The sequence below is a fragment of the Leopardus geoffroyi genome, chromosome D4, assembly GCF_018350155.1.
Source record: "Leopardus geoffroyi isolate Oge1 chromosome D4, O.geoffroyi_Oge1_pat1.0, whole genome shotgun sequence".
In the NCBI taxonomy this organism is placed as follows: Eukaryota; Metazoa; Chordata; class Mammalia; order Carnivora; family Felidae; genus Leopardus; species Leopardus geoffroyi.
The window spans coordinates 66,504,872-66,519,739 of record NC_059342.1 but is presented as its reverse complement, the minus strand read 5'-3'; the positions used below and the strand labels follow the sequence as shown (position 1 = coordinate 66,519,739).

The window sequence follows — 14,868 nt, the reverse complement described above, 5'->3', positions numbered from 1 at the left end:
CCAAATGTCATTTTTCTGATCTCACCAAAAAAAGAAAAGAGCATAAAATGAAATCTATGCTCAATTTGTGGGCCAGGGAGGTAATTCTGCTTTTTCTTTTGGTGCCCTGAAGTTTAGTGAATGAATGCATGTTTGATTTTATTGAATCATTACCCTAAGCTTCACTGAAGTACACATTTTAGGGAAAACTCCGTTTTTTTCATCTGCTAGGCTATAATCTCTCAGGAATGATCACAAACAAGCAAGATGGTGTAGTAGAACATCTTGCAGACCATCACGCAGACCTTGGCATCAGACAAATTGGGGTTTGTTTGGATCCTTGCTACACTACTTACTGAGATTGTGCTCTTGGACAAGTTGTGAAATCTTAACCCAGAGCCCTCTGGATGTAGACTATAGATTCTCAGAAATGTGAAGTTCCTATTCTTACAGAAGGCAGGTGAGACTTTAATCCCCCTTTGTGTACTTCTTGCAACCTTACCTCCTGCTCTCACCACCTTCTAGGGACATAGCCAGAAGAACAGAGAGCTCAGATAAAGCTTGCAGAAGTGTCTCTCTCTGGGAATAAAGGATTGGTGTATAACTGTTCCCCATAAATCTTCCCCGATTTGGTCAAGAGCCATTAAGGTTGTAATCACTTCTGTGGGCCCTGGGAGTCCATTATGCTGTTTGATTGTCCTCCTGTATACCCAGTGCCAAGTCCCCATCCTGCTTTTTCCCCCCCCCCCACATTGGGGGATACAACCTATAGGAAGGGGTCTTTGCTTTACTCCACAAGGATCAGTCTAAAATAACTTCGCCTTCCATTGCCCTGTGTTGCCTGGACCAACATTACCCTGTCTTTGGTGCCAAGTATCTCCAGGAGGTTAAAGAGGAGAATCCCTTGATTCTTCAAGCGTTTGGTTGGGTTACATAAATTTCACCTGCATGAAGAGCAGCTGACTTAGGCAAGGGACCTTGTTTGGTTTTCCTTGAACTATTAACAGGGAGATAAGGAGGTTAACTGAGTAAATGTTCAACAGGCCAGAGTCCCTGTAGAGGTTGGCCACAGTGATCAGATCTTGTCACATCCTTGCTTTGGATGTTGCCTCTCTGGTTGGACTATGGATGGAAGAAAAAGGAAGAAGGACCCCAATATTGAAATTGCAAAGGGTAGCAAACTCCTGGCTATAGTTTACCTTCTGGGTAGACTTTGTTAGCACATTTGTATGAAAAGAGTAAGATGAGTAAAACAGGATTCCTGCTTTGGAGGATGGTGGTAGCTGTGAGGTGGAGAGGCTGTTCCTGGCTGGACAGTAGCAGAGTGAGTACTATTGTAGGTGCACAGCCACAGTGCCTCAGTAATCCTGACAGGCTCACTCATTGAGCCTTTACCCTGTGCCAGGCACTCTGATACATGCTTTGCCTGTAAGAATGCATGCAATACTCACCACAGCTCTGTGAAGTAGATTGTATTTTTATCACCATTTTACAGATCAGGAAACCGAGGTAGGAGTTCGGTAACTTGGCTGAAGTTGCTACTTAGCAAGTTTTGGGGACTAGATGTGAAACCCAGTTAGTCTAACCTCAAAATCTGTAAAGCTACATAGTTCTTCATCACCTAGAGCCACTGTTGGTTTTTTTTTTTTTTTTTTATGTTTATTTATTTATTTTTGGAGAGAGAGAGATGTGTGTGCATTCAGGGCAGGGACAGAGAGGGGGAGAGAGAATCCCAAGCACAATCCGAGCTGTCAGTGCAGAGCCTGATGCAGGGCTTGATCCCACGACCCTGAAATCATAACCTGAGCCAAAATCAAGAGTTGGACACTTAGCTGACTGAGCTACTCAGGTGCTTTGAGCCATTGTTTTTTTTTAAAAAAAAAAATTTTTTTTTCAATGTTTATTTATTTTTTTTGGGACAGAGAGAGACAGAGCATGAACGGGGGAGGGGCAGAGAGAGAGGGAGACACAGAATTGGAAGCAGGCTCCAGGCTCTGAGCCATCAGCCCAGAGCCTGACGCGGGGCTCGAACTCACGGACCGTGAGATCGTGACCTGAGCTGAAGTCGGACGTTTAACCGACTGCGCCACCCAGGCGCCCCGAGCCATTGTTTTTAATGGCCATTAACTCTTTTAGGATCACAGATAACCCAGAGAATATGATGAAAGCTGGAGCCATGGCCTTTCTGTCCAAACCACACATGCTTGGTTCTCATGTTAAAAGCTCCTGGTTCCAGGGTTCATTTATCTTGATCCTCGTAAGGGGCACCTGTAGCTGACAACCTCACACGATCTGTGCCTTTGACACATGGGACCAGCCCCAGTCTCCCCAGTCATGCTGTTTGTAAGAAGCGCCTCCATAATGAAGGGAAAGAAGAGTGAAGGGGTGACCTATGGGATGGGGCTCAGTGTTTTGATAAGCGACAGAACAGCAATGACAACAAATATAGCTTCACAGATGACATCTGATCCCAAGTCAGCATGGTTATTAGGTGCCTTTGAGGAGCTTGTGAGCTGGCAGGAGGAGAAACTGAGATGTTTGGCCAACAGAGGACAGTACCTCAGGAATAAGGGAAGGAACGTGGATCGGGATCACGGACATGTGGGTTCCACTCCTAGTCCTGCCCACTGTCTCCTTGAGCATTCTTCACTGACACTTCATCTGGCTGTGGTTTCCTTAGAGCATGAAGGAACTGGATAATAAGGTCATTCCCAGGGCCCCTCCACATCTCCGAAAGGTAAGGCCGGAGGTGGAAGGTTGAATAATGATGGCCAAGTGCTTGCTACACATCAGGCACTTTTTGTATATGGTCTTCCTCTACTACTGTCGTCACTTCCCCAGGACTGGGGCCTTGAATCCCATTCCCCAGGTGATGTCAAGTAGATTAAGAACTACTATCTGATGCCAAGTTTCTGACTCAGGGTAGGATGTGTCCAGAGGTGGCTGGTCTCTGTGATGTGGGTAATGGGACAGACAGAATTGGGATGAAGCAATGTATGGGTGGAACCAAAAGAGATAAAGGTTCCTATCAAGTCCCGGAATCACTTCAAGAATTAATGTTTCTCTTTGTGTTTTTCTTCTTGATTTCATAGGCCACTTTCCAAACAAAGCCATGCCCTCTGCAGGAACGCTTCCTTGGGTTCAGGGGATTATCTGTAATGCCAATAACCCTTGTTTCCGTTATCCGACTCCTGGTGAGGCCCCTGGAGTTGTTGGAAACTTTAACAAATCCATGTAAGTACTATATCAGGTTTTCTTTCCAAACTTGTCAGTTAATACTTTTTCTTCCTTTCTCAACCTCCAGAGAATTTTGAATGGTTGAATTTGAGTGAAGTTGCTTTTGTAAAGGTTTGAAGAATGAGGGCTGGGAGGATTGCCACCAGGATTTAAGACTATGGGGACCTTACTTTGGTGCATTTTAGGAGTAACAGTATGTAGCTAAGAGTCATGTGGTTGGGGCCATATTTCTAGAAACTGGTCAATAAGTAGGGAAGGGGAGACATAGCAGAGTTCTGTCCATTAATTATCCTACTCATTTAGCAAAACTTCCTGTGCATCTGAAATGGCTGCTCTCGGAGCTGGGGGAGGTGGTGCAGAGGTGAGCATGGGAGGGGGCCTGCCCTCAAGGAGCGCATGGCTAAGGATCAGAGAATTTGGTCCTCTGCTTCCAGATCCGCTCTTACTCTGTCACTGCCCTGTCATACTGCAGTGTCCCTATGTCTGCAGGTCTTTCTCTTCCCCGGGTATGAGCTCCCTGACAGCCAGGATGTTGCTTCCTTTGCTCTTGTATCCCTGGCTCCCGGCTTCAATATTGGACATAGTATGGACTTGATAAGTGTTTGCGAAGTGAGGAAGATTGAAGATTGAAGATTCTTGGAATGCACAGAACCGTGGCATGAGTTGGAGCGGACAAAGGACTCTACGAGATGTATTAGGACAGTTCTGAGGAAGCAGCAGTTGGGGCAGGCAGGACCACATTACAGTGTTCATGGACCTCAGGCTTCGTAGCTTTCATGGACCCCCTTTTATAACTGTGTTGGTAAAAAAAATGAATATAATCTAGGTTGAATTCATCATCATATATATTCATTTGAATTTCTGAATTTCATTTTTTATTCTGATTTTAAAAGAAATGAAAAAATTTTGTGGACCCCTAAGAATATTCTGGGCCATAGGCACTGTGTCTACTTGTCTCATGGATAAGTTGGCCCTGGATGTGTGTGTGTGTGTAAGGGAGGGCTTCCTGGAGAGGAGGCACATGGGCTGGGCCTTGCAGGGTGATAAGATTTGGTTGTGTGCACACACGGAAGAGCGTGTAGGGCAAAGGATTGTGCCAGGTGGGCGGGAGCACGGGGTATTCATGGAGCTGGGGTGGGAAGTGGTAGGAGGGGACCGGAGCTGGCCCACAGGAGACCTGGCAGCCAGGCTGGGGCATGCTTTCCTGGCAGGTACTTTCCTCAAGCCAGAGTGGCAGCTGGTCTAACTGGGGCTTTTCTTCTTTTCTTGCACCTCCTACAGTGTGTCTCGCCTGTTCTCAGATGCTCAGCGGCTTCTTTTATACAGTCAGAAAGACACCAGCATGAAGGACATGCACCAAGTTCTAAGGACATTACAGCAGATTGAGAATTACAACTCAAGTAAGCACAAAGCCTTCTGTGTGTTGGTTCATAATTGGAAATTGACCTGCACGGGGGTGAGATGGCAGCCCGGATGGCCTGGCACTTGTTCCTTTTAGCTCTTTCCTGGGGAGCTTTCTTCCTCAGTGGCTGGGCCATAAGACCTCTCTGCAGGAGGTGTTTGAGAAGAAACGAGGCCGACTGTGAATTTGCTGGCCTCCTCCTGGGGACAGAGGAAAAATCCCCAGAGAGGAATGGCACAGGACCAGCATTAGGACAATTGGGGGGTGCAGGTTGCTGCCAAGTTCATTTTTTTGGGGTTGCGTGTATGGTTGCTGCAGATGGGCACATTTATAGACAGGGGATAATTACATGCGTATAAGAGTGGTTAGAGTTGCAGCTTGGTATGGATAGGTGAAAGTTAAGCCTTTATTTCTAAAAGGGAAATGCAGCTCATCTTCCCCCTGGTCATTCGGTTTAGTCTGATGGGCATTTGAAGTCTGATTTTAAAGAGTGGTCTTTATCTGCGATCTGGTGAGTGCCTGGGTAGTTTCTCGCCTGCCACTGAGGAAGTGTCTGAGGAGCAGGTGGTTTGCTGCCTCAGGGATCGGCTGCATGAGTCAGAGTCACGGAGCAGCCTTCCAGGCAGGCAGTGGCCGGCCAAGGGGCCGGGGTGCGGGGGTAGCGGTCTCCTGAGTGCAGGCAGTCCCGGTATACACAGTCTGTAGACAGTTGCAAAGCAATAATGAAGCCGACCGAGAGTCGGTCTGCTTTCTATCATCACCCTGTGGTTCTAAACAATGTTGGTCATACGTTATTACTCCCCATCATGGGCCACTTGTTGCCACTGCTCCATCCGAGACAGTACTTTGTACTGAGTTTGGTGTTTTGGGAGGGCTGGGGAGGGTCAGCTTCTGCTGAAAAGCCTCCCAGTTTGTGACCCACTTGGCAAAAGAAGAAATGGTGTAAAGTGCTAGAATTTCAACCAGTCTTGGAGCGTTTTCTTGGGAAGACAGAACCGTGCTTTCGCTGGGCAAGAGAAGAGGCAGTGAGCAGTGTGGGAACTGATGACACACGGAGTCGTGTGTGGGTGGCACGGAGCAGGTGTTGCTTCCCCTCAAGAGAGGCGTGGCTGTGCTGAGCCGCCTGGGTCGGCTGCGAGGGGCTCCTGGCTGACCACTCCGTGCTGTGTGGCCTGGCCATCCTCTTGCCCTGTAGGCCCCTAACCCTGCACACATGTGTCTGTCCCAGCGCCAGTCATAGTCACAGCCACCAAAGTCTCAGTCCTTTCTGATCTGGGTCCCTGTCTGCTGGACCAGAGGATAGCTAGGGTTATTTCTCCTACTACAGAGAGACCGTGTAGGATATATTATTTTGCAGCTTTGTGACTTTGTAAATAAGTCATTTAGGCCCTTTTAGGCCACTCTCCTCCTCTGTAAAATGGGGACAATAGGAGAACTTATCTCGTAGGATTGTTGTGGGGAATAACATGTGATTGCTTGAAAACAGCACCTGGCACATAGAAAACACTTTGTGAATATGAGCTAGCATTATTTTGAAGTGGTGACATCTTGGCCAAACCAGTTAAAACCCCTCTGAGCCTTAATTTCTCCAGCCATAAAATAACGGGTAGCTTGCAATGTAAAATGTCAAACCTAACACAGTGTCTGGCACGGTAGTAGATGTATAATAACTGGGAGCCAGTATTACTCGTAGGTGTCAGTGAGGCATTTCTGAGCACCTGGCCTTCCTCTTCTGCCTTTCAACTTCATGGCTGGAGAAACAGACTTACTGATGGGGCTGAGTTGTTAAGCAGAGTTTCAGATCTCAGTGGAAGCTTCGTTAGACACAGAACCATTTTTCTTTTTGAGCAGCTGGAGACATGAATTAGGGTGGAGAAGAGAAGACAAACCTATGTCCAAAAAACGTTCTGTGCAAAGCTCTGAAGAGAGAGGGTTTCCTGTGATTTTGATTATATCATGCCAGTGCTTATTACCCATCTCTCCATTCACTGGTCCATTCCTTTTTCTGTGCTGCAGCTACTTAAATTGTTTCCACCTTTCTTTGCCTGTCTTGCATTCCTGACCTGGGCCTCAGAATGGAGGGAAATGCACAGGGATGGCGTTTCTTCCTAGGCGAAATCAGTAACTTTTTGTCAAATTCGAATAGCACTGTAGATTTCAGAGAGAATCCGAGCCTGGGGTATGTCCACGTACATCCTGACCGAGAGCCCTGTGTTTATCTGCACTGAGAGCCCTACTCACAGTATGATGGGCTTAGTTAGCCCTCTTATCCTGCCATTGGCGGGATTGGACAGACCCTTGGTCTGGAGTCTTGCCCTCATCAACCTTCTCTGCTCCACACCTACTTCCTGAATGGGACCTACCTCTCACATGGCAGCTCGCTTTGGGTATTGATAGCTCTAATTAGCAGAAAATATTCACAACTCCCACTATACCTTCCAGACAGTGGGGCTAATTCCATTTCCCTTGAAATATTTAAAGACAGCTCTTGTGTTTTTTTTCCCCCTTTCTTCCTGAAGTCTTTGATTTTTTTTCTAGGCTAAATGTTCTTCATTCCTCTTCTGGATTGTTTTTTCCTCTCCTATTTCTGCCTCTCCTTTGGTTGTGTTTCAGTGTGTGTATGTCCTCCTTGAAGTTTATCAGAAATCACAGCAGTATTCTAGCGCAGAGTAGAAGGGGATTTTTGCCTCCCCTGTTCTGAGCAACTATATTTCTGTTAATGCAATATGAGATTGCATTAGACTTTTTGGCATCCACGTCACACTGTTGAGTTCTATTACATGTGCAATCAACCAAAATTACAGTCTTTTAAATACACAGTATTGCAAATTACTTGTTCTCCATTTCTTAATCATGCTGTTGGTCTTTTGAACCGAGAGGGAAAATAATCTGTCTCTTTTTTATTTTACATTTTTTAATTCCCTGTGTCATTTTGTCCTACCCAAACCATTTTAGATTCTGATTTTGCCATGTGTACATTTGCTGCTTCTTACTGTTGCCTGTCATGTAGGAATTTGATAAATAGCTCTCTTTGTTCTCATCCAAGACATTAATAACTATAAACCAAGGCTTGAGGTTTGGATCAGTCCACTGGAGACTAATAGCCCCTTTGGACACTATCGCTCAGGCTCTTACGGATTCACCAGCCTATGGTGTCGTCTGTGCTGGACTCCTGCTCCTGTGATCTAATTGAAGGACTTGTTATTTACTTCAGCTTGTATCTGCTAGATTCATTGAACTATCCACAGATAGTTTGTGTTCATGGGGGTCTCTACTCAGATACTACCTCCTATTCCCATGGTTTCCTGGGCTAGAGAGTGTAATTTTACTTCTACTTATTGGATTCGACCTTAGAGGTCTTTTAGTTCATTTATAGATAAATGGGTTGACTGATTCAATCATTCAGCCAATACTTATTGAACGTAGTATGTACCAACCACTGTTCTAAGTACTGGGACACAGAGATGTACAAAACAAATATGGCCCCTGTTCATATGGAACTTCCAGAAAATAACCTGACTTAGAAGGGGGAGGAACTTTTCCAAGTTTGCATAGCCACCAGAAGGTTAATCTAGGAATGGAACACAGCTAAATGTGTGCTGCTCCACGAAATTCTCTTTCTACAGAATTCTCTTTCTTGTGCTGTTCCAATAATCTTTCAACTGAAAAGGCCTCTAATTTTCAGAATTAAATCATAGACAAGTCTAATTATTCTTGAAACCATCCTAATGAGAAACCAATGTAGGAAGCCTTACAGAGGGTCCCCACCCTGTTTCCTCATCACTGGAACTTGTTGGACATTTTATTATTTTCTTCCTAAACCTATAACCACACAGGGTAAGCAGTGGTTAAATTAATGTTTGGGAGTCCATATGAGGAACAGTCATCCTTCCTAAGTCCCTATCATGACTGCAACCCAATGGAAATATAAAAGTTGAACAAATTCTCAGGAACTCTAGAAGAAATGACAGATTTATATTCTGTCTCTGTGAGATGCAGACTGGCAAAGATTAGTGTTTCTCTGGATGACTTTTGTGTAGTATCTGAGATTATTTCAATGGCAGACAGATGACAACTTTTAGTTTTAACCCATATCAAATTGCAACTTCATGGGGATTATTGCATAGAACGATGTAAACTAGAGAAAATTAATTTAAAGAATACATAGCTTTATGTGCATATGGTAAAACTTGTGAGAGCAGTTTGTAAATGATGGAAAATTGGAAAATGCTGGTGTAAGAGAAAGAGTTTGGGGCTTTGGATTAAGATTTGTTTGGGGAACATATTCAGATTCTACCCTTCGTTATCTGTGAATGTTGGGCATATTTAGATTATCTCTGACCCTCCGTTTACCTAGAACATAGAGATTAGCTACCCCAAGGGTCACTGAGCATCAAATCAGATGACATCTGTGGATGGCCAATGGTGGAGGCACAGCACATAGTTGACACACAATAAATCTGATTTGGTTCATTTCCCCTTCTGCTCCTGGCTGACTGTTTGGCTTCACCAATTTGTTTGACCTCTCTGGGCCTCACCTTTCCTTGCCCTGAAATTGGGACTTTGGCAAAACAGCCTGAAAATGTTTCATCTTAGAAACTTGGTCAGTACTTGGATAGGGGGATCACCTGGGAGTACCCAGTGATGTGGACTATTCCCTAGACTGTAGTTCTTGAGGGCAGGACTGGGCCTTGTTCATGACTCTCCCCCACGTATTAGCACAGTAGCAGACACATGGCAAGCCATCAGTGGACCTTTGGAGAATAAAAGTGAGAGAAAATACCTGCCTTTTCTTCTTCACAGAGTATTTTGAGGGTCAAGTGAGAGTACTTTGAAAAGTGTAAAATCCCAGCACATGTGATTTTCAACCCAGCACATGTGATTTTCAAGTTGATTCCCTTATGTGAACCCAAGTCAACTGGGCTGTAAATAATAATGACAGAAGTTCTTAAGACTTCGGGTCTCTTTTTTCCACAAGGTTTACCTTCCAGAACTTTACAGGAAGTGCTCCCATGAACCTGGGAGACTGGAAGTAGATTTACTGAGAAGCTAAAGAAGTTTTACTTTCTAGCCCCCTGTCAAGGACTGGGTAGGAGTCTTAGCAATAAAAAATTGTCAAAGTAGGATTTTTAAAAAAATACTATTTTTCATAAAGAGAGTCCCCCCCAAAGTGTGTCAGCTTCAGGCCTCACAAACCTGCATCTTCTCTTGTCAGAGGCTCTTGGGGGGGCAGGAAGAACTGCCACCTTCCTCAACCTCCTCCTTGGTGCCTGCCCTCAGGCTCTGTCACCACTCCAGTCCACCTGCCCCTCTTTGGTGAATCTGGCATGTTCAGATGGGGTGACTAGCACATTGGCCAGAGCCAAGGCCTCCCCAGTGGGGCTGGTGCTGCTCAGATCAGGATTGGTCTGGAGAAGATGTTTGCTCTGTTCTGTCTTTACTGCTTATTTCCCTTCAGCTATTTAAATGCATTGCTTAGTCCTACCCACCAGGCTTACTAGCCAGCTTCCTGCTGAACATTTCTGCTCAGGCATCATCTTTGCCCCAATGCCGGAATGTTCTCTATTGACTCTCCTTCATCTTTAGATGGCACCGTGAGGCCAGGCTCCTCTTGACTTTGTTCCATATACAGGATCAGGACTTCCTGCTTGGCTGGAAGTTGGGAAATGCACATCCTGGGGCTGAGGTTTCTTGCCCTTCTGAGTGGACCATCCTCACATCCCCTATAAGAAGTTCCCAACTCCTCTATTTTCACAGTTAGCTAGGCTCTTGTCACTGCCATATACCATGGCTTCTCCCTCAGCCTCACCATTGCTCATGCTGCTCCAGGACAATTCCTGTACCTGTGGAGGTACTGTGGAGGTTCTCTCTCTTTATCTGCTATGGCCTGGCCAGATGGACAAGGTTGTGGGTAGGTTCTGTGGTGGCTGGATGCCCCAGTCTCCCCTGCCTAAGGGATTCAGCAACTTCCATCCTTTGCCAAGATCTTAGCTCTCCAGGTGTCAAGCCCAGTCTCACATTACAGCCACCATAATGCTCTTTAACAGAAAAGCTCAGTAGGTACTCTGTGGGACTTCAGAAGATTATTTTCTGGACCTGCTTCATGAATTAGGCCAGGCCAGTAGGTGGGACAGTTGAGAGATGGCTTTCAAGCTATATGTAGGGCTGGCAAGTTACATCCACATTTCTGTGGATGCCATGTACACCAGAGTCCATGTGAGTGGTACTCCTCTGAGAAGTATGCTCCCTGAAGTTGGGTGGAGCCTACATGGCTCTTTCTATGGCCTGGGGTACCATCTCAGCATCTCCCAGTGCAGGCCTCCTGTGGCCCCCGATTCAGAGACTTCTGCAATGCCTTCTGTCTAGAATGTAGAGCCCTCTGAAGCTTATGAAAACTTTTCCAGGAAAGGACAAGGAAGAACTTTGGGCATTTTGTCACTGGGCTGGAGATGTCCCTTTGGAGGACATGCCGTATCATTGAGATCAAGGGTTGGAAAGAGGAGGGGGGCGGTCAGGGCAGCAATGCATGCATCCCAACATCTTGACTTGTGTCTTTAGCTTCTCCATCCCTTCAGCTAGATTTTTGTATGTCAGTGGCATGGCTATTATTTTCTGTATATTCATGGTACAGATCTGGTTTGTTGGACTTTCTCGTGTGTCTCTGTAAGACTTTTGTAAGTCCTGAGGGTTATGCTGGATTTTACTTAAGGAAAAGGGCCATAACTTTCTGACTGTTGGATTTACTGGTAACGCTGAGAACTCACTATGTGGACCTTTGATTCTGCTTTGATCTTTGAAAGTCAAGAAGACATGATCCCCCAGAGGGCAGGGCGGACTTTGGTCACATGGCAAGGTAGTTGGCTGTTGCAGGGAGTTGAGGAAGAAGATATAAAATCATCATTTTATAAAAACCCGCTGGGCAGTATAATTTAGCACTAAGAGAACACTGGGCAGCCAGGCTGACTTGGTCTCCAAATCCTGGCTCTTCTGATTATCTGCTCTGTGACCTTGGATAATCCCATAACAGCTCTGGCTCAGTTTCCTCAAAATGGAGATACGAATCAGCTAATACGGGTAAAGCATTCAGTGCAGTGCTTGGCACCTACGAGTCACCAGGCTTAGACTTTAGTTCACTGCATTTTCACAACCATCATGTGAGATTAGGAATTTTGTTCCTTGTTATATGCAAGAAGGAGCTGAAGTTCAGAGAGGCTAAGTAACTTACGCAAAGAAGCATATCTGGCAAGGGGAGGAAAGGGGCTGGAACTTCAGTCGTTCATACTCTGCTAGTACTGCATCCTAAAGAGAGCAGCCCAGGGGAGCCAGAAACTTTCCCAAGGTCACAGGATACTGGGCGTGGATGGGCCTGGATCAACAAGGAGACAAGAGGGCTTCTGAGAGAAGTGTCAGACTTCCTCCACTTCCCGGCTTCATGGGGAACAGGCATGGGTGGAATGTTCCCCAAGGCCCATCTACAAAGAACATCCCGTGACTCACCGTCATTTCTCCTTCCCTGCCTGAACCATTTGGACAGCCACTGAGGTTGAGGCTGCAGCCCCAAACTTTGCTTTCTGTCCCTTTGTGCGCCCCCCCCCCCCCGTGAGTCATGTTGTTGGGACATCTGATGACATATGTTGACACATATGTCATCAGACTGGAAATTCCTTGAAATCTTTGCGTGATTGCAATTCACGTTCTGCATGCACTTGTCAAAAGTCCTGATCTGGGGCCTTGGGTTTCATATTTTGAAATCTTTCCAATCTAACACAAGAACGTTTTCCCAGAGCTGTCATGGCCAGGCTGTGTCCCAGAGCCCAGGGCGCTAGTTTCCATCCAGGGTAGCGGCCTGGCCCCAGCAAGGCTGTAATCAGGTGGATACAGTGCTGTACTGCTATGTTGAAATATTACTTGAACTAAATCGAATCAAAGGTCAGCTTTACCAGACAAGAATAGAAAACACAATTACGCTCAATTACAGGACATCGTGTACCCCGTAACGTCAGCCTGCCTTTAAAAAGTTGGATTGTTAGCATCAAGAACAGTGTTTCATGTGTCTTGCTTTTCCAGTATATGATTTATTTACCCCGTGGGAGGCAGGTAGCAATTGGGGAGTCCAACGTGCTTCTAGTTAAAAGCTTTCTATTTCTTGCCTTCTCATCACTGTTGTGTTGAGGCACAAAAGGCAACCTTGGAGTGGCACCTTGTCCACCAGATGAAGTTGCACCAAGTCATGATGCCATTTTACATTTTAATAAATGGTTACATTCAAGGCTTACAGTGGCATTAGCAGATTGGTTTTATCATCTCCATTTTATTAACGAGGCAACTGGGGCTCAAAAGGGATAGGTCTGTTGCCTAAGATCACAGAAGAAAGCTGTAAATTGAATCTGGGTCTGTTTGACCCCAAGGCTTAGCATCTTTCCACCGTACCATGCTGCCATGTTGCCTTATTCCAATACCAGGAAGCATGGGTGGCATCATCATCTTTTGATGCCAAAAATGTAATGAAGTGATTTTAAAGAGTAAAGTGATTCATTGTAATTCCCCATAAAGTAGAAAGAGCCAAAGCTTTTAAGCCAGAGTTGATTGAATTCAGATTTACCACTTGCTTGCTTTGTGATCCTGAGCAGGATCTCAAGGGTCACAAAGGGGCTATTTCCACATTTGATAAACAGGAATACTACATTTCTTGTAAGCTTTATTTAGGGATTCTAGAAAATAACACATACATTGTATCTGATGCTTGGTAAACGCTAATTGCCTTCCTCTGCCTAGACATCACTACTTTGTCCCTTAACATATTTTATTCATTTTAAAAATAAGGGAAAACTAAGGTATTTATACTATCATGTAACAGTTATTCCTTAGTTTATGCATTATATTAATAATTATTCCTTAGTTCAGCGCTGGAAGGAATCCCTTCTCTGACTCTGTCTCCTCATCTTCCTTTCCTTTCCTGTGTCCCTAGGCCTCTCGGGGTCCTGTGGCCAATTCTGATCCCATGCCACGTGGTGTTAGGAGTGTCTGGTTGCATTTTCAGTTGGAGACTGGCCATCAGTGAGGACTTAATGCCTCAAACTCTTTTCTTTCTTCCCAGCTCTTTTTCTCTCCACCCTTCCTATTTGGTTCAGTCTTTCCTGTTTCTGGACTCTGGCTTCTTCATACTTTTGGCTTCTTTCCTTCTCATTGTTCTTTGCCTTTTCTGGGCACCTTCTTCCACCTTCCCACCTCCCTGGCCTTCACAAAGCATTCTACACGCAGAGTGCTTTCAGCTAATTTCTTGCTTTGTCTAATACTGGCTGCTGGTCTCTTCCTCGCTTTCTCTTCACGTGAAGAGTTCATGTGGGCCAATGTTACCTCCTCGGTTACCTTTCATTTCACATTACCTTCATTTCCTGCTGGGCTTCCAAAGCCAGCCTACTGTGCCCACTGCCTCACTGCATCAGGAGTGCTCCTGGCCAGTGTTAACACATCACCCTTTCCCCCGGGGGCCACAGTCTCTACTAGTTATTTTTCTTTTTTAATGTTTATGTATTTTTGAGAGAGAGAGAGAGAGAGAGAGAGAGAGAGAGAGGCAGGCAGGCAAAGGATCCAAAGTGGGCTCTTTGCGGATGGCAGAGAGCCCGATGTGCGATTCGAACTCCCAAACTGTGAGATCATGACTTGAGCCAAGTCAGATGCTCAACTGACCGAGCCACCCAGGTGTCCCTCTACTGGTTCCTTGGGGACCTGGTTACCATTCAGGTTCTTATCAGCTGACATCAGTCCTCATTTCAGGGACTGCCAACAGCCCACCCTGCCTGCTTCTCAGGAAGACATGGGTGTGCCCCTGCCTTAGTAGAGGTCTCTCTCGACCCCCTGGTTTCAGTGATGACTGACCTGGAGTTGCAGAGAGGGCTGGAGGCTCACAAGTCTGCTCATCTGATCCTTTCTCCCTCCCCTCTTGGAAGGCAAGGACAGGGACCATGTCTTTATATAGCATCTCTTTTGTTACAGGCTCCTGCCTTCAAGAGGCACTGAGAAATACTGCTCCTTTGAACCACAGCACTAGTGTTTTGGGTTCAGTAGTCATTTAGTAGTTTGTTGAACTAATGCAAGTTAACCCTACGTGTAAAATACTTTAAGGAATATGTGGTTCCTAAACTTAGAGCACTCCCACTGGTCTCAGGAGAAGACTCTGGCTTCCCCAGTACTTGCCTCAAAGGGTTCAGGGAGCATAACCCTAAATATTCTGGTTTCTCTTGGGACCC

General features: G+C 45.7%; 1 protein-coding gene across 5 annotated transcripts in view; it reads left to right on the top strand.

Annotated features, from left to right (window-relative positions):
• The window catches only part of ABCA1 (ATP binding cassette subfamily A member 1), a 133,292-nt gene that overhangs the window by 31,895 nt on the left and 86,529 nt on the right, over window positions 1-14,868 (top strand). For all 5 annotated transcript variants that reach the window (XM_045468369.1, XM_045468365.1, XM_045468367.1 and 2 more), the window contains exons 4-5: window positions 3,072-3,213; window positions 4,498-4,616. In XM_045468369.1, coding sequence (XP_045324325.1) covers window positions 3,072-3,213; window positions 4,498-4,616 — 261 coding nt within the window. The remainder of the gene's footprint in view (window positions 1-3,071; window positions 3,214-4,497; window positions 4,617-14,868) is intronic.